The sequence below is a fragment of the Camelus bactrianus genome, chromosome 25 (assembly GCF_048773025.1).
Source record: "Camelus bactrianus isolate YW-2024 breed Bactrian camel chromosome 25, ASM4877302v1, whole genome shotgun sequence".
Classification (NCBI taxonomy): Eukaryota; Metazoa; Chordata; class Mammalia; order Artiodactyla; family Camelidae; genus Camelus; species Camelus bactrianus.
Window position 1 is genome coordinate 36617324 of NC_133563.1, and position 23316 is coordinate 36640639.

Sequence of the window (23316 nt, forward strand, 5' to 3'; positions counted from 1 at the left end):
TATACTCAGTGGTGAAGACTAAATGTTTTCACTCTGAAATCAGGAACAAGGCAGACTTCTTCCACTCATAGACTGGGAGAAAATACTTACAAACTATATAGCTGATAAAGGACTTCTATCCTTAAAACTCAGCAGTCACAAGGAAAATAAACCAATCCCCAAAGAGGACGAAAAAGCTATGTTAGACATTTCACTAAAGAAAATATACAACTGGCAGATAAACACAGGAAAAGATGCTTAACATCTAAGGAAACAGAACCACAGTGAGACATTACACACACATGGAAAGGCTAAAAAATTTTAAACTATGCTGACAAGGATGTGGGGCGAACAGAACCCTCGTTCGTTGACTGTGGGGCTGCAGAACGGTAGAGCCGCATCAGAAAAGAGTTTGACAGTTTTAATAAAGTTAAAAATATATATATGACTCAGCAACCCTTAAGGTGTTTATCAAAGAGAGGAAAACACATTTACACAAAGCCGTGTACTCAAATGCTCACAGCAGTTCATAATAACCAAACACTAGAAACAATCCAAATGTTTAAACGAATGGCAGTACCGTCATTTAATTGAACACTAGTCAGCAGTAGGAGGGCACAAACTAATGACACCTGGAGTAATAGGGATGGCTCTCAAAGCTTTCTGCTAACTCAGAGGAACCAGGCACAAAAGATCGCACACTGTGTGAGTCCGTGTATATGACGCTCAAGAAAAGGCAAAAACGATAGTGACAAAAAGCAAACGGGTGACTGGCCGTGTATGAGAGGTGGGAGAAGGGAACGCCTGCAGAGGGGCACCAGGGAAACTTTGGGGGGGGGGACAAAAGAAGCTGCCGTGGACATGTGTACAGACGTTGCTGTGTGGACATGTCTTCCTTTCTCCTGGGCATGTCCTCGACGTGGGATTGCTGGATTGTGTCGTAACCTGACACACGTCCGACTTTTTGAGGAACATACCATGACTGCAGTGGTGGTTACGCCCTCTAGACATTTGTCAGACCTTATCAACTTGCACACTTAACACTGGTCAGTTTTATTGCACATAAGTTATACCTCAGTGAAGCTAATTTTTTGAGCAAAAATTAAAGTTGGACTCAAATAGAAAAATCACGATTCATCAATTATATTCTTAATGAAATAACTCATATTATTAATTAAATCATGATTCATGATTCATGATTCAGCAGGGATGCACAGCGCTCGCATTCACGAGGTGGTGCCAAATGTCTACTCACTCTGCTGTGCTGGCCGACGAAGTCCACAGTCTCCTGTTCTTAACCTGGGAAGCCACCCCGGGAACGGGTCCACTCCTGGAGCTGCCACCTGCTGCTAGGTGGCTATGTGGTATGTGTCCTGGTTGCTACCAGATCCCCATCAAGTGTCCACCACCTCCGCCTGGCGCCTCTCCAACCCTCTGAGAGGAGGTCCTCTGTTGAGTCTTGAGACTGGGTTCCTTCTTCAGCCTCACTCTGCACGCTCTCCCCCCTTCCGGGAGTCCTTGCGGTCTCTGGGCCCGGGGAAGATCCCTACACTTGTCTTTTGAGTTCTGTGTGTGTGTTTTCTGTCGTTTCTAAGGGCCTGGAATACACACTGGGCCCACCTTCTTGTGTCTCAGAGCTGTTTCCTGATCTAAAAATCACGGTGTAGTCTCCATTTTGGGGAAGAACCAAGCATGGAACAGGACATGTAAAAGAGCTGTGCAAGTGAGAAGCAACCAAAGGCTTATACTTAAAGCCACTGTGGTTCCTCGACTGAGTTCGAGGCCACATGTGAGATTTCTAAGAATTCAGCTCTTTTCACTAATGAAATTTTCTTGCCTACATGTGTCCTACTTGAGGTCCCTCCCTCCAGGAAAATCCTTCAGTACACATTCCAGAAACACAGATTCGTGAATTTTTAGAATGACAGACGAGGTACAGACAGGCAGACAGATCGTAGATAAGGTATAAACACAACTTTCCCCTTGATTTTTCAATAAAAACAAAACCCCAAGAAACTTCTGTTCATACTGTTAAAACAATGTAGTAGGCCAGTATGTGCTAATGAGGAAAGAGGATTATGTTACTAAACAGAAAATGTAGATTGCGAACTCTACACAGTGTGGTCCAATTTTCGTTAAAATATTTTCTGCATTAGCGCATGTGGGACAGATGTGGGGGCATGCGGGTGGGGGCGGGGTCTGGGGCACCGATTTTCGGTTATTTACCGCCCATGCGTGTGCGACCTCCAGCCGGCGCCTTGGAGAGGCCTCCCGGGCCCGGAGTGGGGGGCGGGGCGCAGAGCTCTCTGAGGCCCCCACTCTCCCAGGCGGCGCACCCCGCGCCTCGGTCTCGCTGGCTCTGAGCATCCAGGGCCGAGGCTGGGCGGACAGCAGGGGGCGCTGCGCGCTGGCCTTAGCCGCGACCGGGACGAGGGCGGAACCCTGGCCCCAAGCCCCGCCCCGCCCCGCAGGGAGCGCCTGTGCCGTGTGACCCCATAGTCCCCACAGCAGGGAGTTGTGCCCAGGTTCTAACCGCGAGGCGCTCAGGTCACGGTGCAGGACCAAGGCCCCGGGGTGTCCGGGCCTCCGTCCCCCTCCACACACCCAGGCTCGACCCCGGGAGCCCTTGGTGACCTCGCAGTCCGAGCCGACCCCGACTCCCTCTCCCATCCCCCATGCCGGGCGGCCTCCGCGGTACCCCAAACCATGACCACCCTTCTCCCCACCCCACGTCAGCAGAGCCTTTGAACAAACCAGCCCGTCCTGAGTTCATACAGCTGTGTGACCTTGGGCGAGTCCCACCCCCTTCATTTCCTCTCACCAACTGCACTGGTGACAGCCGCTTGCAGCTGCCCCGCCGACACAGGCCCTGCGGTAACCGCACGTCTGGTGGCAGCTCGCTCTGTGGCTGGCTGGTGGTAACCAGGGCTGCTTCTGAGCTCCCCTGTTTCCCGAGGGCTCTCTACCAGCAGTCAGGACCCCACTATGCCCCCCACTTACCCACCAGGGCAGGCCTGGGCTGCCAGACATCTGGCCATACCTGGCTGGGGCCCCAGTCCTGGGTTTGGCCTTAAAGGGCCATGTCAGGTCACCAGCACAGCCAGCATGCTGGGTGGGTATCATTCCCACCTGAGCCAGGTGAGGCAAGCAGAGCTGAGACCCCCTCACCTCTGGCAGGTGCCCTGGAGGGGCTGGGGGTTCAGACATGGGCCCCCAGATTTGGAGCAGGGGTTGCCTCTGGGAGGACCTCATGAGTTGATATCTGGCCCACACCCACGGGCCGGCCTTGGCCAGAACTGGGGTGTGTTGGCCCTCCCTGCCCTGGACCCACCCAGGCTCCAGGAGGTTGGGCGGGCCTGGGTCCACAGCCCAGCCCCCGGAGGGCAGGGGGAGGGGCTGTGGGGAGGTGACACACACACCCACACTGTCACTTGGTAGGGAAAGGTTTATTAAGAGTCAACCACAGAGTAACAGCGAAAAGACACAGGGAGGACCTGGTCTACACCCAGGCTGGGCTCCGCGTGGAGGTGAGAGTCACACACACAGGACTGCGGGCACAGGAGGAGTGGACAGCGCCGTGCAGCCACACCTACGGGAAGGACGCACGAGGACTCTGCGCGGAAACACAAACGCCAGGCCGCTTTTGCCCACCTGATTAAAAAATTAATGTGTGATATTACTCTTCTATATAATCCCTTTTCCTCAGAAAACATTATGTGTTTAACACACACTTACATCATTGCTAAAATCAGCAAGAGCTATTATAGTGCTCCAACTTAATAAGTTGATATAAAAAAGTTGTCCTGTGGCCAGTTCACAATGGAACTAAATAAGTTTTGTTCCGAGATGCCTGGGGAGTTTCTCTGGTAACAAGAGGCATTTCCAACAATTGGGTCGTTCTGCCACCAAGAGACAGTCTTGGTCCAGAGCACATGGAGACGTGCCCCTGGCCACCCAGGGAGGGTGAGAGAGTGGGGGTGGGTGCTCAGCTCTGCAGAGGTCCTGAGGATGGGCTGGCCCAGGGGCCAGCCGGGACCAGGGGTGGTGGCTGGCTCCCCACGAGGAGGTAATGAGAATGGCTGTTGGTTGAGCCCCTAAGGGCTGTCCAGGGTCAGAACTGACCCCACTTCCTCAGGAAGTGGGCCCTCGGGGCAGCCCCGGCAGGCAGGCAGGCCGGCCGGAGCCCTGAAGATGGATGGTGTGTCCCAGAAGCAGCCGCTGGCAGACGTAACCGTGAGAAGGATGGGTGTGTCTGTCTCTGGAGCAATCTTCCAAGGAGGACCGTGGCAAGGGTGCTGGTGCTCACGGCTGAGGGGGCCAGAGGGGACAGAGGCTCAAGTCTAAGCTCGGCAGCTCGAGGTCGCGTGGTGTCTGCCGAGTCTGCTTTCATAAACGGGTGCAGCGCAGGCGTCTCCGTCGCTGGCCGCTGTACACCGTTAGCCACAGAAGAGGATGGCTGGGCCTTTTTAGAGTGATTTTCAAGCGCACCACGCAAGCAGCAAGGTGACAGAGGCCTGGGCCGCCCCGGGGGGCGGAGAGAGAAGCGCTGCCCTTCAGCGCCAGGTCTCCCGGCCGCTCCTGCTCCCGCGGCCCCCCTGCTCTGGGGCGCTGCAGGTCAGAGGGCTCCTGCTCCACTCCACACGCTCACGCCTTGAAGAAACATGCCTGAGGACCACTTGGCACCCTTGCCCCTCAGGGGCCCAGCCATCCTGCCTCTCTCCAGGGGACACTGCAGTCCCCCGACTCTCACAGCAGCAGCGGGCAGGGGCTGGCATCCCCAGCAGCAGATTGGACCCCACTGCCAGCCCCCCAGCCCCCCGAGAACGTCAGAGCACTAGCTCTGCCGACAGAGCAGGGACAAGGTGCCGCCTGGCCGACACTGATGTTTCCTCTGCGCCCTCCCACCGGCGCACACTCCTGGGCGACGCAGACCTCTGCCACGTGCTTGGGCCAACTCTCTAAAAGATTTGTCACTTAGCTGACTTTTATAGGGAACAGAAGATGCCAATCTGACCAGTGTTACCCTCTTTTGGTAATAAGTTCATTTATATTACACAGCAACCAACCAGATCCCTGCCAAACACGCTACCCGCCCTCTGCTCATGGGCACCTGGCCGGAGCCCACAGACCCTGGGGGCACCGTGAGGCCGACCCCAGGCTGTCACAGCCCACTGGTCACAGCCTGACCGGGGCCTCAGCTAAAGCACCAGACAGAGGACCTTTCAAGTTAGCAGGCCAGGCTGCAGGGGAGCTGCTCGGGGGCAGTGCCCCCCTGCGGCCCCGCTACGGGTATCTGAGGTACAACGTTAGAAAACACACACACACTCAGCCGGCAACCACCATGTGCGGCCACACAGCCCTTCCTCCAGGCTCTTCTTAAGACACACGGTGAGGACCCCGGGCTTCAAGTCAGTGCAACCTGGGAAAATCTCAGTGCAAGGATGGGGCTGAGGTGAAAGGACCCACTGTGTGGTCCCCCCTGAGCTCACACCTGGGCGAGGGCCCGGAGGCAGCTCCAGACGCCGCCCCACAACTGTCCCTCTGACCCAGGCCACGAGGCACCTGCCCTTCCGGCCGGCACCGCAACACACACTTTGGTCACAAACATCCAAAGGGCTTCAAAGTCTGTAAAACCTGCTGAAGCACACTCGCTCAATGGCGCACGGAGCAGCAGATGGCAGCTACGGCCTTCGCAGGCCTTTCCTGTGAACACCTTCCAGTGTTGTTCTTGTCCAACAGTGACTTCTACATAATGTCCTTAGACGTCTTCGCCATTGCAGATCGCAATCAAGTATAAGGCTGGGATCTCAAGGGTTAACATGCTTTTTGGGTGGTGGTCCCACCGTAAGCCCCTCTTGCCTGTACACACCGAGCCCTGGCCAGGCTCTGGGCCTCCTGCGTGGCTGTGTGCGCCCGGGGAGGGGCAGGCCCTCCGTGGGTTCATCTCAGAACTCGACTGGGTCGCCCCTGCAACACCCCCATATCCTCCGCTCCCTGGCCTCCCACTTTCTAGCTGCCAAAAGACCCCTCCAGGAGTAAAGCAGCTAAACAGAGGCACAGCCACAGTCCTGAGAACCACAGCAAAAGTGGGCCCACCATCCTAAAGCCATTTAGGGATCAAATTGCATATAAGTGACCTGCCAGGGCGCCAGCTGGGCGGAGGAGGTGGAGGGTGCATGGCGGGCGGCCATTGGGGGTCAGGGAACACCGACAGGGCCTTCAGGAGTGGGAAGGGCTTTCCTGTCCAAGTATAAGATTGACAAGGCCGTTCGTTCTCCGGCTGCGACGCACATCAAAAATGCTCACGCCTTCCAGCTGGTTCTCTGTGACGCTGGGCTTCGAGGGACGACCTGAGGCCAGAGGGCGCATCCGATGTGGACAGGAGCACCCGACGTGGACAGGTGCTGCTGCTGCTGCTCCGACACGAGCCACAACCTACAAGGTGCCGCCAGCGACTGAGAGACAGGGTGAGACCAGAGCCGGCCAAGTGCACGCAACACGGCGGCTCCTTTCAATACACAGAAAATTCAAGTAGTTTATTTAAAAACTGCTTAGTTTCATCTTGAAATATATATATATAGTATATGTATCTGCTTTAGAAGGATCATACTGCAGCATGATTCTCATGCACTTTACAGCACTTTTATTTTAAAAACTTCACCTTGAGGCGGCGAATCACTGCAGGTGTCTCACTTGATCTGGCGACGTGCGGGAGGCCTCCCTTTCTCCTGAGATCAGTAAACCTAGACTGACCGTTCCAAGTTAGAAAAGCAGAAACCGCTGAGTTAGAAAGAGATTGTGGTTTGAAAAGCATTTCCAAACAGCTGTGGCACGTGATGGCCATGCTTCCCCCGGAGTCCGATTCTGCGCTGACACCAGGCACACCGCATGGGGCGGACCTGCCTTCTGTCCCAGAGAGACGCTTTCTTCACACCGCGGCAGTTCTGATTCCGGCAGCAAAGCGGGGCGAGCAGGCCCAGAGGTCAGAAAAGCGTGGAGCGCCCCTGCGGCTCTGCCCTCATGATTTCCCCAACAAATGGTTTAAAGATGAATCAAAGTGCAATGAAGGAGTCACAGTTTCTTCGGGGGGCTTCGGACAAAGACGACGGGGCCGGAGGGCCGACACAGCAGCCCCCGGCGGCGTCCCATCCCAGCCTGCGGGCGGGCCGTCCTGCGCACGTGGGGTCCCGGGGGCCCTGCCTCCTCCCAGGTTTGGTGTTGGCCGCTACCACTGCCCGCGGACCAAGAACAGGCTGCCCAGGCACAATGCGTCAGACTCGGAGGAAGAAAAAGGAGATGCTGTTCTTCTAAGAAAGCCATAGTTTTGGGGAAAAAAAATCTTTTTTTTCTAAAATAATCATAGAGAAAAATACTCTCCAGTAGCTGCAGCACCAGCAAAGTGTGACGAGATGTGACAGAACGTCCACATACCTGCAGGCATCCACAGGGAAAGACTTTGATAGAAATGTTTTAGCCACTGACTGCCGCGCTGCTATCTGAAGTATTCAGACAGGATATAGCACAGGGCATCAGATCTTTTTTGTTTTCAGTTATGACTTTAGAAATGCAAAAATCTTATCTTTTGTTTCTAAATCACTTACAGTCTATATTGTAAACCTGGTTTACAATTTTAAAACATGCAGAATAAAAGATAGAGTTGAAATTAAAAGATTTTTTCGATTAAAAAAAAGATTTTAAATGATTTTTTTAATTGTGGAAAAATAATTAACGTGGTATTTTTGCCTAGTGGCTCAAACCTACCCTACAACTACTGAGTCTCCACTCCGCTTTGTGAAGGGGCTCTGGTCCGCGCTGCCACGAGGCCACGGCAGCCAGCCCGCCCGGAGGGCCGCCCTCCCTGCCTCCCGCCGCCCTGGAACGTGTGTGCAGGAGGCTCAGACCATGGACTCGGTCTCCACGGGCCCCTGCGGGCCCTCCTTCCGGGATAGCCGGAGGACGGTGGGCTTCTCGCTGCTGCTCCCGCCTTCGCCCAGAGCCTGGGAAGACAGGCCCTTCTGCTCTTCCTTGGCCTCTTCAGACACCTCTGGGTAGATGACCAGGAAGGTGGCCGTCAGGAAGCCCAGGAAAGAGCCCACGGAGGCCACCATGGGGATGACACGCACGGTCCCAACAGCGTCGACCACGCCACCGAGGGCGGAGGCCACCAGGATCTGGGAGATGTAGACCTGGCAGGAAAGGATAGCGCAGTCGATGCCGAAGCCGCGCCTGGAGTTCTCGGGGCTGTGGTGGACGTACTGCAAGAGAGGAGGACACGGCATGAGGGATGGCGCTGCACCCAGAAACCTCGGAACAAAACCCGCCTTCCCCTCAGCTGCTTGGCGACCACGCACCTGTCTCCCCGACCTGTCCCACTTATACTGAATATAGTATTGGAGGCCATTGCAATAAGGCAAGGAAAATAAATAAAATGTATTAAGAATTGGAAAGAAAGAAATAAAATTCATTATACATGGATGATGTGATTGTGTACGCAAAGTCCAGAAAAATGTATAGATATGCTACGAGGATTAACAGATTATACCATATACCTATTTACGGATAGAAAGGGTCAAGACTACAAAGTTTTAAGTGTCTCCAAATTGATGTATTTGATTGATGTATTTCCAATAAAAAAAAGCCCAGAACTTAACTTTAACATTTAAATGAAAAGGAAATGGTCAAGTCTTGAAGAAGAACTGAGCTGAAATTTCAACTTACACCGCCAGGTTTCCAGTCTTACTATAAAACTACTTAAAACGGTGTGGCATCTCTGGGACAGACTGACCTATGGAGGAGAATACAGACATGCCCCCAGACTCCCCCAGATGGACGTGTGACTCCTGACAAAGACAGTGTGGCAGTGCAGGTGGGGACGCTGGGCAACATGGCCACCCAGACCTGGGGAAGCCGTAAAGTTCTGATCTTCCACCTTAAACCACATACATGAAATTCAGCCCAGGAAGACTGCAGGCAGAGGGTGCAGGTGCAGGATAAGACATGGGCAAGGATGTTCCGTGCAGCAGCACCAGCGATAACCCTGCCCAGGAGAACCCCGATGCCGCCCACAGCAGGGTGGCGGATGAGCTGTGGCCAGGGGGTGGAACACAGGAGGGAAGGAGGGACCACGACCATGTCGTGCAAGCGCAGGTGGGAATCCCGGACACAAGGTGAGGCGAAGGCAGCAGACTGTCTGGTCTACAAAGTTCAGAATCCGCAAGACCAACCATGTGTTAGAAACCAGTACCGTGACTGTCTGCAAGCTCCACTCCTCGGTCTGGCTCGTTCTACAAGTGTGTTCTCCCTCCTGGAAATCCATCGAGCTGTTTGTTTACAATTTGTATACTTTTCTGTAGTCATGTTGTACTTCAACTAGAAAGTTTATTTAAAAAGTAATGCTGTCTTTAAGACTTTCATTGGTTTTGCATGTGGTAGGCACCTAATCACTGTGAATTCATCTTGCATAAGAGGTTAGAAGCCGATATACATCATTCAGGTTTAGGAAGAAAGAATTGTGAGCTTTTCTGTGTCTTCTTCCTTCCTGTTGGAGGGTCTGTATGTTCAGTTTGAAAGCCACGGTCTACGTTGCATTTGAAAAGTGGCTGGCCTGAAACAAAAGGTGCTGTGGGTGTGAAATAAACACTGAATTTCCCAGACTTGGTGACAATGCAAAGTACCTCAGTGTTTTATACTGGAGTACATGTGGAAATAATGATGTTTTAGATGTACTGAATTAAATTTTTTAAAAGCTATTAAAATTGACTGCACCTGCCTTTTGTTTGTCAGCTGTGGCTGCTGGAAGTGTAGACCTGCATAGGCGGCTTGCACTTTGACAGGACAGTGTTGGTCCACAGCTTCCCCTCCCTCGGGGGCCTGTGAGGGGACCGCGAGGGCCAGGCAGCCTCCCCAAATCACGGCCCTGTGAGGTGCACCTGAAGCCTCCAGGCAGGTGCCAGTGGCCCAGGGGAGCCAGCAGCTTAAGAAGCAGACCCTCACGGCCAGGGATCCCGTGCCTTGGACAGGCTCCTCAGGGGCCATTTCAGAACCGAAGACCCAGGGGACAGTCTGTGTCTCGAATGTCCCCCAGAAGGTACAGAGCTCTGTCTAGGGCTGTGTGGAGAACAGCCTGAGCTGTGGAGCCAGACAGATCTAACGACCGGTCTGGAGGTACGATCTGGGCTCTGGCCTCGTGCCCCAGTGCCTCGCCCACCGCCCCACCGGCCACACACCTCCTTGATGTCATGGTACTGCCCGAGCAGGGCGTAGGGGCAGTAGGAGATGCTCATGGAGACAATGCCCATGGTGCTGATCATGATCATGGCCACGTAGACGTTGGCAAACATGGCCATCACGGCCGTGCCCACGGAGAAGCCCAGTGTCCCCAGCACGTAGATGACCCTGATGCTCAGGTCGTAGTTGTCCAGGTACTTCTGGAGCAGGGCTGCAGAGACAGCGCGGCCACAGGACAGTGATGGATGGGCTCCCCTCCCTCCCCCCGCCCTGCCCACTTCCACGGTGCTCAGCCTGGCTAGGGAACAGGCAACGCCCCTCTTCCCCACCCAGACCACGCACCGCCCACGCTGCAACAACGGCCCCCACCCCCCAACATACCTGCACTCCGCTTCCAGGGGCTCCAGCACCTCAGAGAGAAGGCAGCCCCCTTGGTCCCAGACCGTAGTCTGGTCCTGTCCCACAGCTCCCCGGGGCCTCCCTTGGATAATGGTGGCTTATCCTCAAGATGAGGATGGACAGTTCTCAATGCTGCTGTACCTGCAGTAAGGCCCCAGCCAATCCCAGCCCGCTGTCCACAGAGCAGGACGCCCATCAGTCCTTCTAGTCACCAATCATGTTCAGGTGCGCGGCTCACCTGACTGGGGGCCACTCACCTGAGCAAATTGCACCGGTGGCCGCATAGATGACCAGGCCCCAGCAGCCCATCTTCACGCCTGCGTTGTAGGCCTGCCAAGCCGTCGAGTTGGATGGGGCCTGTTGCAGAAATGAGACTGGGGTTAGGGGGCAGAGACACCAGACTGTACCCTCTGGGCAAGGGAGGTTATTTTAACCTCGACCGCAAGCCAGCTGGTGACTCTAAGAGGTGGTGACACCATGTGGAGGAGACGCAGCTGCGGTCCAGGTCAGTATCTGTGGCAGATCGTCGGCCACCTCCTCCCCCAGCTTCACTCCTTCCCCGTATCTGGGTGGATCCGACTTGCAGCTCCTGCCTCTGCCCTCTCAGAGCCCAGCGGCCACATGCAGCAGCTCAGACGGGCCGGGAAGATAGGAACACATGGAGAGGGGAGGCCTGAGCCTATGCCGCGGCCATCTCGGCCTTCCTGGCCCGACCCCAGGCGATACGGCCACGGGTGTGAACCAGTGGACGCCACAGGTGCACCCAGCTGACCCGGCCCCAAGTAACGACAGATGGAGGCTTGGGTCGGGGGCAGCGTCAACAGGGCGAGAGCTGGCGTGGTGCCTCCCCGGCTCCTCCATGGCCTGTGCTTGCGAGAGCCCAGGGGTTTCCTGCTGCTCTCATGCATTCCAGGTGTGCACCCACCCTCGGGCTCACACAGTGATGCCTAACCACGTTGGCAGGGGTGCACACTGGCCGGCTGCCCGCCACGTGCCCCAGCCCGACATGCAAGGCCCGTGATCACCGACTCAGGTGCTGGGCTGGGGGAGGTGTGGGTGGCCAGGCCACCATGGGGGAGGCCTTGGGCCACCATGCTGCCGCCACTGCCCGGCTCCCCCAGGTCTCCTCTGGTCTGGACCTCACCACCGGCCGTGAATGCCACCCGCCCCTCCCAGTGCCTGAACTAGGGGCCCTGGCGCTGACCTTGGGGTCCCCCTCGAAGATGACCTGGCCCATGAAGTCGGTGTAGAACACGGCCTCCGCGATGACAGAGAACCAGGTGAGCAGGTGGCAGAGGCAGAGCCGCACCAGCTCCTTGGGCATCTTCAGCATGGACAACCAGAGCAGCCGCACGGTGGTCTCGCCCTCGCCCTCCTCGCTCTCCGTGTCCCCGCTGGACGTGGTGGCCCCGCTCTGGTTGCGGCGCCGGCAGCGCTGCCGCTGCCGCTTCTGCAGGTCGTAGAGGTCGCTCATGCTGCGGGAGGGCTTGATCAGGACCACCGCGTTGGCCCGCCGGTAGCGGTAGCGGTGGGACCCGATCTTGCCGTAGTAGGAGAAGGTACAGGAGGCCTGCCGGCGGAACATGTGTCTTCGCCGCCTGGCGCAGCCGGACGTGGCCGAGGGCTTCATGCCCACCCTGCCATAGCTGCCGAGGCCGTCGCATGCGGGGGAGTGGCCCCCGTTGGGGAGCCCGCTTGCGCTGAGGTGGTTCTCGAGCAGGGTCTCATCCTCCCTGGCGGGCTCCCTGAGCAGTGGCGGCAGGCCGGCCGGCCTGGGCCTGGCGAGCTCCTGGCTGGTGCTGCGGGGGGTGCTGGGGTAGGAGGCATCGTGGAAGATGGAGGGCTCGATGTCCTGCAGGAAGAGCAGCCCGGGCTCCAGGTCCAGGGCGGCGTCGGGCACGTGCAGCACCGAGTCGCTCTTGCTTCGCGCCATGCCCACGTCCAGGTAGTCCAGGGCCAGCTCGTGCTCCGACTGCACCTCGTCCGGGAATAGGGCGCCGCCGTCCAGGATGCTGGCATGGGGGCCAGGGGCCGTGGCGTCGGCCACCTCCACGCCACGCTCCTGCTGGGGGCTGTGCTGCTCCTCCTCAATGCTGAACAGGTGCAGGGCCACCGATACCGTGAAGATGACGGCCGCGAAGAAGAAGAGCACCTGGTTCTGTGTCCGGAACCAGGTGCCCAGGAAGGTCTGGGTCCAGTCCAGCCCCCCCAGCACGTAGCCGATGGCCCCGCCGAGGCCTGTGGGATGGGAGGGGAAAAGCAGTCATGACCGATGCATGTCATGACCGATGCATGAGAAGGGAGACTGGCCCGGAGGGGCGGCCAACCCTCCCTCGGGGGCCGGGGCCACCTCTCAGAGTGAGAAAACCGCAGGACAACAGAGCAACTGCAGCTGCCCCGAGGCTCTGCGTTCTCTGACCCCACGGACTCTCACCTAATAAACCAGAGGCAGAGGACCGGCAGCTGCTCCGTGTCTGCTCTCGGCATTAACTGCCACCTGCAAGCTCGGAGTCCGTATTCCTCAAGGAGGTGTAAGCTGCTCGGCCAGGGCCCTGGGTTGTGGCCACCTGGCTAGCATGTCCGCCCACCCCAGACCACAATCACTTGGGCCTGCTTGGGTCCCCGCTCACGGCCTTGCCCACCGAGGTCTGAGATGCAGCCACAGGCAGGGGTCACGGAAGCCACCCTGACGCGGGGGCACTGGCCTTGGGAGCAGCCTCCCCAACCCCGCCACCCTCAGACGGCCAGGCGAGGGCACACTTACCGGCAGAGAAGGCGTGGATGTTAAGGGCCATGTCCTGTTCCTCGCTGTCCACCACGTCCAGCAGGTAGGCCCGGATGGGCCCCTCGGTGGCGTCGGCGCTGAAATCCAGGACCACCACCCCCAGCACCGTGAGGATGATGCCAATGGGCTGCCGGTTGGGGACATCGCCGAGGGACAGACCTGACAGGGCACAGAGGAGCAGTCCCATCTCAGCGCCCAAGTGCCATTGTGATCTCCCGGGAAGATGGCGACCCTCCGCCCAGCCAGAAGGGTGTGCTCCTCGGCACAGACGCTCCAGACAGAAGCTGACCTTTGTTTCTTCCGTTTCTGTTGTTTCCAGGGTAACTTTTTCTCCCCCTTCATTTTAGCTGCTCGGTGAACCTCAAAGACCTTACTCACCATTACATTTTGTAACTGAAAATGGGGAAATGATCCTTCCTGTCCAACCTTCACCAGGGGCTGTGCTGGGAGCGCTGACTCAGCGTCAGTGAGGAGGGGGCCTGAGACACACCTGGTCACTCGCGACACCTCTGTGCACACGGCATTAGAGGTCAAAGTCAGCTCCTCTGGGCAGGGGCCTCCAGAGGGAGCCTAGGTGCGGGCTGGCCCAGGGTCTGCAAGTCGTTTGGCTGGTGCTTCCTGAACATGATGGGTTTTCCTGATCATCTGAGAGACACTTCCTTATCCATACACTGTGGTTTCAGAGGAAGACTCTGCTTGAACGTGACTTCCTGAGCTACACAGCGAGCATGTGTCCATTCTCCAACTTACTTTACAAAGAATTAAGCTTCCAGGACCACCACTGACCAGGCCTCATGGCCAGACCACATCCAAGGCACCCGGCCGGGCTGACGGCCACTGCGTCACACGCCGGCAGAGCCTCGAGCAGAAGCGAAATGACACCGAAACACACCCACGCCTGCCCCTGGGAGTCTGTCGAGCTAGAGCTAGTTCACTGCACGGCCTGCCCTCCAGCAGGGTGCGGCTCTGAAGAGAGGTCAAAGGTCTCGCTTTTAGCACGAGTCCTCCCAAGGGGGTCGTAAGCACACAAGAGCAGCGATTAATTACGCACCTGTTGCAGGTGAGTCTGCTCCTGAACCCAGACACCAACCTGCTCCCCTGACAGCTGAGCTAAGGCTGGTTTACTGGACTCACTGCTGTGAACTGAGGACACTCTGCACAGAGGAGCTGAGGAGGCAGCTGGCTCGTCATTTGGGACCCAGGCTCTGAAGACAAGGCTGGTCACAGACAGACTGGCCCCGTGTGAAAGAAGGAAAGGCATTCTGACCCGGGGCTCCCTGCTGGCCACCTCGACCCCACAGTGCCCAGGAGAAGCACAGGTAAAGTAAGAGACAGGCACCAGAGTGCAGGCTGGATCTCCAAGCTGATGCCTCTGGGCCACAGTGGCTGGGGCCACCCTACAGATACGTCCCTGAGAAAGCCACGGCGTTCCCTCTGAACTGAGTGTGCAGGTGCCAGAAGGGCAGCACCCCCTGGACTTCTGATCCAGAGACATCCAGATGGGGAGGGGGCACAGCTGCCTGGCCGCCCCCACCACGCCTGGGAGCAAGCTCGCCCCGCTGGCCCCGCGCAGGCCTCGGAGGGGCCGAGAGGCTCCCACTGCACAGGTTTCCTCTGCGGCCCCTTCCCAAGCCTCCCAGCATCAGTGACCCCCACCTGAACTGACACAGACGTGGGACATGCTCACATCTGTCAGAACTCAGATTAAGCCTCCATCTCAAAAAATTGTTGCCAGAAAACAGGATTCTGTTTTGAGCAGTTTTGATGGGTGCCCTCAAGACAAAAGCTCTTTCCTACATACAGTTGCTCTAATTGAAAACAATACAAAACAAAACAAAACAAACCACGAGGACGTGAAACCAAAAACAAGATCAAATTAGGTCTGGACATTTTCAATACCAAGTCTAAGAAAAGGAGAAAAAAAAAGAAAAGATAATTTCTGAAATAATGCTGGAAACAGGACGTGGTGTCAGATACGCATTAAAAACAAACGGATCACAACAGGAAGCGCTCGCTGAGAACAGGTCCCCACGGCTTTCCCACGCGGGGCCCCGCTCGGCGCGGCCAGGCGTGCCCCGTCCAGGACCGGCCCATCCAAAGGATGCAAGCCTGCACAACTCACGGAGGGAGAGCTGTCCCGGGCGGGGGGCAGGACACTCACCTATGGCCGAGCCGTTAAGGAAAAGGGCCACTCCGAAGAGCACGCCCACGCAGAGCGCGAGGATGAAGGGCCGCCGGCGGCCCCAGCTCAGGGTGCACCGGTCACTCGCGGAGCCGATGAGGGGGGTGAAGATGAGGCCCAGGATGGGGCTCAGGAACCAGGTGAGGCTGTAGTACTGCTCCGGAAGGCCTGCAACACACATGCGGGCCATTACACACACGGTGTGCGTGCTGCAGACCCACCCACCCCGCTCGTGTGGTTCAAAACTCCTTGGGGGACACGTGCCCCCTGCAAGGCTGAGTGTTTGAAATCAACCAAAGCCCCCTGGGAAGCGTCAGGTGGCCCAAGGCCAGCACCTGGGCCTTAGAGTGAGGGGCCCGGGAACTGCCCGCGGTGCCCATGGCAGCTGGGCACAGAACGTATGGAACAGCACACGCCGGAACCAGCGGGGCTCAGGCTGGCCATGCACACGTGGGGAGCGCCGCCGTGCCAGGCCTGCACGCAGCGGGTGCCGCAGGGGCAGCGGCACGAGGCCAAGACCCTCTCATTCTGCTGGCGCTGACCAAGGCCTCAGGGACTGCTTCATGGCACAAGGCACTGTGCCCCCTTCAGCCCAGAACAAGGCGGGTCAAGGGCTGCAGCTTCAGAGAGCAGTGAGGACCCATGCTGCTGGCATCCTGGCCTCACTGGCCGAAACCCATCACAAGGGTCCTGCCGAGGGGTCTTAAAACCGTTGACAGGCTCAGTGACCCCGGCAGCAGGCTTATGAGCAGCCACCAAGAAGCGGCAAGAGGGGAAGAAGCATCAGTGTGTGGCCAGCTGGCGCCTGGGGTGTGTCTGGTGCTTGTGCTCACTCACTTGTCCTCCGAGCCACCAAGGGAGGTAGAGACGATTGTGCCCATTTTACAGACGGGGAATCTGAGGCTCAGAGAGGCTAGGCAACCTGCCTGGAGTCACAGAGCAAGAAAGTGGAAGCCCCAGGATTTAAACCCAAGGCTGCCTGATTTCAAAGTTTCTGTCCCCCCGGCCCCCACCCCAACTCTACATGGTGCTCACACAAACCCAATGCCCATCAGAAACAGGGCTGGCACATTCTTACTCAGGAGCGCCAGGCAGCACCTGGCGTGAACGAGCAGCAACACACAACACGGCCGAATCCATACACGTTTGGTGCAGAAGAGCACACGCTGGGGGTGTCATTTACATGAAGTCCGAAGGGGCTAACGGCATCTCTGCGGCAGAAGGCAGGGTGGTGGTCACCCTTGGGAGGGGCATGGGCTGCAGGCTGGTTAAGTTCTGATTCTGATTTGGAAGGGGGTCCCCGGTGACGACTCGCCCAGCTGGACACTTGGATCGTGCACCTCTCTGTATATCATACTTCAGTGACGAGTTTACTTAAAAAATAAAAGGGGCTTTGGCACACCAGCGATTCCTTTAGCCAATGCTTTATGCCGCCAAAGGCGCTGAGCTACCAAGAAAAACAGACTGTGCAGGAGGAAATCATTTTCAAAGGAGGCGGGAGGCTCCTTTCAAAACCACTGCTAACTCACCCACTAAAACACACATCCAGCCTAGATTTCAAGGTGTCGCCTCGACCTTTACCTCACGTAGAACCTTAGGAAGGGTGGATTTTGTTCCTGTTTCAAGTCAGCAGAATGTACTGATGTTTCAGGAACCGAGGGGCTTGCTGAGTGTGCTCTGTTGACATACTGTGGTTTACACAGCAGGCTAGGTCCTCTGTGTGCCGTCAAAGTCAGGCAGTGGGGAAAGCGACAGCTGTGCGGCCACAGCGGCCACGCCGGGCACAGCAGCCACACTCGGTAACGCACACGGCTGAGCAGCGGGCTTCTCGGAGACGACTGCCCCGCACAACCGTTAAGCAAGTGCGACGTAGTCAGTTTCAGAAAGAACGGAAAACATTCTCAAGGTGCACGGACTCCGACTTTGACTTTTGCTGGGAATTTCAAACATCACAACTTTACTAATAAATGCTGTCTAGCCTGGTGACGGGGCTCCACACAGAGCTGCAGCACGTGCGTGCACGCATGCGCGCGCACACACACACACACACACACACACACACACACAGGCATGCGCGTGCACACACAGCGACACCCTGCTGCTCCCTGTCTCTCCTTGGGGTCTGGCCTTCCTGCTCTGGGCACAAGGACATGCTCCAGCTCCCTGCCTGCTTCCTGTCAGAACTCAGAGGGGTCACCCCCCAGGCCTTCCCACGCGCCTGCAGCTCCCACTGACCCGGGCTCACCACCGCTGCTGTATTTCCACACCCTCCTCCCTCTCGAGGTCAAGGCTCCAGACCAGGGCTGACCAGCTCTGTGGCCTGTTTTTGGGCAGCCCCCAAGTTAGGAATGTTGCTACATTTTTAAATGGTTGAAAAAGATCAAAATAGGAACATGGAAAAGGTTTACACGACATTCCCACTTCAGCGCCTGTACAGCTGTGTTGGAGCGCGGCCACACGGGCCCGCTGGTGAGCGTGTGCGGCGGGGCTCAGGGCCGGGACCCACACGTGGCCGGGGAGCCGGGAGCACTTCCTCCGCCGGACGCAGCTCCGTGTTGCGCCGTCTTCTGAGCTGTGCTCAGGCTCCCTGTCACCGCTGAACGAGGGGTGTTACAATCTCCAACAATGATGGCGGAAGTGTTTAATTTTGGCCATCTCTGCTTTATGCGTCTCACAGCTCGTCTCAGGCACGCACCCCCCATTCCTGAGCTGCCCCTCCATCCTGAGCAGCCCCTCTTTACTGCCAGCAATACTCTGTCTTTACCTGAAGTCCACTTCGCCTGGGATGCATATGTCCTGTTTCCTTCCCTTACTTCCCACTGCTCTGTGACGCAGCGTTTTAGAGTCTCTCTTCAACAGCAGGTGGATGGTTCCTGCTGTTTTGTCCATTCTGACCTCTCCCCTTGCTGGCGTGGTCGGTCACATAGAGTAACACTGACCGTGGTCAACGTGAGGGCCCCCATTTTACTACTTGCTTTCTGTCTGCCCCCTCCTTGTGTCTCTGTTCCTCTTCTCCTGCCTTCTTTTGGGTTAAATGAATTCTTTTCTCACATTCCATTTCAGTGTATGTATCAGCCTTTTAGCGTTATTTTGCAGTGGCTGCTCTAGAGACTGCATTCTATGTCAACTTCTCAGTCTGTTAGCGTCTGTTATACATGTCACATAAGAGCTTTGCAGCTAAAAAAAGAGGGGGTTTGGAGGAGGGGATAGCTCAGTGGTGGACCGTGTGCTTCACATGCATGAGGTCTTAGGTTCAATCCCCAGTACCTCCACTGAAAAAAAAAAAAAAGCTTCGCGGCTCTCTCTGCCTGTTTACCCCTCGGACCCTTCCTGCTGTAGTATTAAACAATCATTTATTTTAAAAGAATTGAGAGGAAACTTGTCTTTTATTTTTACCCACCCATCTCACCATGTCCATACCCTCCCCTGCATCCTGAAGCTCCCAGGCCCCCTGGGGCATCACTTCCCTTTGGCCAGAAGAACTGTCTTTCGTTTCTTCAGCATTTCTGAGAGCTCTGCTGCACTTACATTTTACCTGAAATCTCATTAGTTCACTTTTTTTCTTAAAGGACACGTCTGCTGGATCCAGAACTCCGGTTAACTCCTCTCCTCCCAGGGCCCTGGGGACTGTCCTCTGCGGAGAGGGCTGTGAGGGTGCACGTGACTGCAAACCTCAAGTGTGTCTTCTTCCCCCAGGGTGCCTTCAAGACTTCCCCTTCGCTGATGGTTTTCAGCCGGATGGTGAGGAGCCTGAGGGGGGTTTGGTTTTCTTCACAGTCCCCTTGCTCGGGGGCTCACTGTGCTTCACTAATCTGCGGGTTTAAGCTTCCACCAAAGTTAGGAAATTTCCGGCTGTTTTTCACTTCACCTTTTTATGCCCCGCTCTCTCTCCTCTCTTCTGAGACTCTGTTGACACGTAGCTCAGGCCTTCCTCCTGACACTGTCCCACTGTTTCCAGGGGCTGGTTTTCCCCCAGTCTCTGTTCTGTTCTTCACATTATCGTTTCTACTGACCAACTTCTTAGGCCACAGAATTTTCTCTCGTCCCCCAAGCGGCCCTTAACCCCATCTGATGAATTTTTATTTCAGATACTGCATTTTTCAATTCCAGAACTTTCATCTTTTTTTTTTTTTTAAAATAGCTTACCTTCCTCTGTCAGGACTTCCAACTTTCCATCACGAGCTGTTTTCCCTTATGCCCTGGAGCAGAGCAGGCCTGTCTGATCATCCCCGCTCAGGCAGTCGTCCTGGAGTCCCACGCCCTGCGGCCTTCTCTCCTGATGAGGGCTGTGCTCTTGGCCCCGAGGTCTCGTGCTACTGAGCCGTACTGCAGACACTGCGCTGCAGAAACTCTGTATTCTGCTATATTCCTTGTAAGAGTATTGATATTTTTGTTTTAATAAACAATGAACTCAGCTGGACTCAAACTCAAAACTGTCTCTCCTGCAATGGGAGGTAGAAGAAATCTCTGTTCTGTTCTTTTAGTTCAGCTGAGTTGCTTGAAATCTGTCTCACAAATGTACATTTCAGGGATCAGCAAGAGAGATGAGCAGAGATGACACACAGGGTTTAGGGCTCCCTAGCTCCAGCTACGCCCTCAACTCTGCCCCTGGGTCTTCAAGGCAGTAATAGGGCAGGTACCCAGTGATGTTCCAGTCCCACTGTGTTGCATCACATGAAGCCAATTCAAGCAAAAAGCCACAAAACAGTGAGAAACTCACCTGGTGCCACACCATTGTATCTGGGAAGTTCTCCAGTTCTAACGGGGAGAAAGAAAATTGCACGGATAAAATTGTTCCTTGAAGATTCAGCCTCTTCGACTGGCGCACAAACAGTGGCCAAGCACTTCCTTCTGGTCACCATGAGTGGTCTCATTTCCACTGTCGTGACCTAGAGCTGAGAGGCTACAGAGCCTGGTCACAAGACAACTGTTCGTCCTCACTCCCCAACTCACGTAAACATCCTGCAAACATCTCGGAGCTGCAGGGCTCTGTGGCAGACGTCAGTATCTGAAGACTGACTGCAGAGGGCACAGCGAGTGCCTGTGAGACAGGCCCACAGTCCCCCCCAGTCGACAGGGGCCAGCAAGCGCGGGACACGTGGGGTCTGGCCGATGCGGGGCCTGTGCTCTTCCCAAGGACAGGCTACAACACGGACACGCATGGAAAGGCTGGCTGTGTGAGGCGACAGAGAAAGCCACCTCCGTCGTCGGTACCCCCTGGAAACTGAGGCTTCTCACCAGGGAGGGTACACAGTGTGAGCAGAAGTCTGCACAGCCTTGGGACCACTCCCGCAACCATCAGGAACCCAGAAAACCCCGGCGGACCCAAAGGTGCCCTCCCATCACAGCTCACACTGCGGCAGCACTGCCTCCGCGGGCACCTGGCAGGTGGTGGGCACTGGGTCCCACCGGCAGGTGTGTGTGTGCTTCACCCCAGGAGCTGCGATGCTCGGGTCAGAGTGCGGCTCACCCCTGTGCCCGGTTCCTGAGTTCAAGTGCACGCCCCAGAGCCAGCTACCACTCTGCCTGCCCCCCAAAGGCTCCTTTCCGGTGAGCTGTGAGCTGTGCCCTATGTGTGTTTGCTAAAGACGGCCTTTCAGAGCAGGGTTGTGGGGCTCTGTGGGCCGGTCCCTGACACAGAGATGACCCCTGGCCAGTATGACAGGACGAGGGTGTGGCTTTCAGGTACGGGGCTCACAGGTGCGAACTGGGAAGTTCTGTTACCCCTTTATGAAAACACTTGTGTAACTAGAATTAAAACAGTTACCAGTTTAACCAAATCTTAGGAACTCATTAGGAAATCTGTCAAGCTGGGTGCTGGTCAGCAATTCACCCCAAGTCCGGGTCCCACCCAGCATCATGGGCCTCGGGCTGTCCGAGCGCTGGCCGGCCTCAGGGGCGGAGGGGCCGCAGGTGCACGCGGAGCCCCGCTCACCTTCCCCAGCTCACAGCGATGCTCTAATCCCTGAGGGACCGAGGAGATGGCGGAGGTGTGGGGGAGAACCTGGCCCAGGAGTCGGCACCCCAGCGCACATGCCCTTTCGCCCTTGCCCCTGCCCACGTAAACTACTCCCTCCTCATACACCCTTTGCACCACCTGCTAACCCCCACAGCCCCCCGAAACTGCCCTCCTGGTCACCAGGCTGCCCGCCTACCTACCCAGCCCATCCGCATCCACTGACTTGGCCAAGAGCTCAGAGGGCCCCACGTTGGCACAAGTGCTGGCCCATCTGGCAGAGCGCCCAGTGTGCAGCGGGCTCCAAAACCACGTGCCGGGTAATGGCGTCACTGGGCAGTGGTGCCAGCTCCCTCCCCTCCCTCAGCGGGGCCGCTCTCCCTCCTCCTGCCCACTCCACATGTGACACCCCAATCCAGGGAAGGCCCTCTGGGGCGGGTGGCAGGGACCACAAGCTGGTCAAGCTGAGGAAGGCAGGAGAGCCCAGGAGGAGCAGATGGGACCGACTGTAGCTTCTGTCCCATTACTTTCTCCCCAACCCTCCTGGAAGGGATCCAGGCTGCAGAGAGTGTGCAAGCCCACCAGGCAGGGTCTGTGCCTGGGCTGAGTGGCCAGGGCCATGGGAACACACCCTGCACTGGGTGCCACAGGGACACCAGGCCACAGCTCTCATCTCAGCACGTTGCAGAGAAAAATAAACATTTCCCATCACGTCCCCAAAGCAGCCCCTGCCTGGCAGAGCGAGTGTGCCTGGCTCCAGAGGCCCAGCCCTGAGAACACAGCCCTGTCCCCGACCCCGTCCCCGGTGAGGCAGCTGCTGGGACGCCCTGGACGTGGCATTTCCCAGCAAAGCTCTAAACACACGCAGTGCCGGTGCATAGTAAATAATTTTTGTTTTCTTCCAGGCAAAAGCGAACAACAATGGTGAGACCAGGAAGGCTCCCCGTTCACAGGAAACACTGAGTGTGTCACCGCTCGTCGGGGCTGAGTGAGGTCACGGGCGATGCCACCACGCTCGGTCACGCGCGGCGCCCCCATTCAACACAGCGTCTCTTTTGATAAACTGGTACTCCTGGGGGTGGGGCGGGGGCGGGAACATTGCCTATAAATGTTTAACAAAAGATCTGAAATGGGAATGGGAACTACATTCTTTCTCTCAATAGACAAAGCCTTCTCCATCAAGATATGCCTGTGTTGCAGACAAAAACTGCATGATAACATTAAGCCCATGAGAACCGGGTCCCTGGGAAACGCTCAGCAGCCTGGAGTGACCTCTGATGAATGTAACCAACCCTGCGGGGGACCATCACCAAGGGGGCTACAGACACGGCAAAGCAAGGGTCCTGCCCTCCAGAAGCACACACCAGGCCCTGGGGCAGAGGCTCAAGTGTGAAGTCCAGGAAAGGGGCCCCCTGAGCAGGAGGGTCTGCCCTGGGCAGAGGGCAACACCTCCTCCAGCTGGAGAGAGGGCTGCAGATTTGCAAGGAACTTTCCAGAATCCCAGGAAGGTTGGGAGGAGGAGGTAAAGAGAAAGAAAGGGCAATCAGCTCAGATGCCTCGTCTGGGGCCTCCCCTGGCACAGCACTTCCTGCCGTTCCCAGTTGCAACAGAAACGGCCCTGCGGGTGTGTGCCCGGCCCAGGCCCGGTCGTGCCTGGGAGCACAGCATAAGCGCGGACGTTCAAGAGCAGGGGCGGGGACCTGGGCCTCGTGGGGCCGGACCCAGTGACGCCAGGGGCAGCAGTGCCATGGAGAGCCACGAGGCGCAGCCAAGTTCGTTCAGTTTATT

General features: G+C 56.7%; 1 protein-coding gene across 3 annotated transcripts in view; it reads right to left on the bottom strand.

Moving 5' to 3' along the window:
• Nucleotides 1–7174: 7174 nt before the first annotated feature.
• Nucleotides 7175–23316, bottom strand: part of SLC45A4 (solute carrier family 45 member 4) — a 70194-nt gene continuing 54052 nt past the window's right edge. Inside the window, exons 3-8 of one of the 3 annotated variants that reach the window (XM_074353178.1) lie at nucleotides 15552–15740; nucleotides 13370–13549; nucleotides 11810–12843; nucleotides 10863–10962; nucleotides 10206–10417; nucleotides 7175–8234 (exon numbers count right to left, since the gene is read on the bottom strand). In XM_074353178.1, the coding sequence (XP_074209279.1) occupies nucleotides 7875–8234; nucleotides 10206–10417; nucleotides 10863–10962; nucleotides 11810–12843; nucleotides 13370–13549; nucleotides 15552–15740 (2075 nt within the window). In that variant the 3' untranslated portion in view covers nucleotides 7175–7874. The remainder of the gene's footprint in view (nucleotides 8235–10205; nucleotides 10418–10862; nucleotides 10963–11809; nucleotides 12844–13369; nucleotides 13550–15551; nucleotides 15741–23316) is intronic. The other 2 variants (XM_074353179.1, XM_074353180.1) reach the window with 2 other exon arrangements.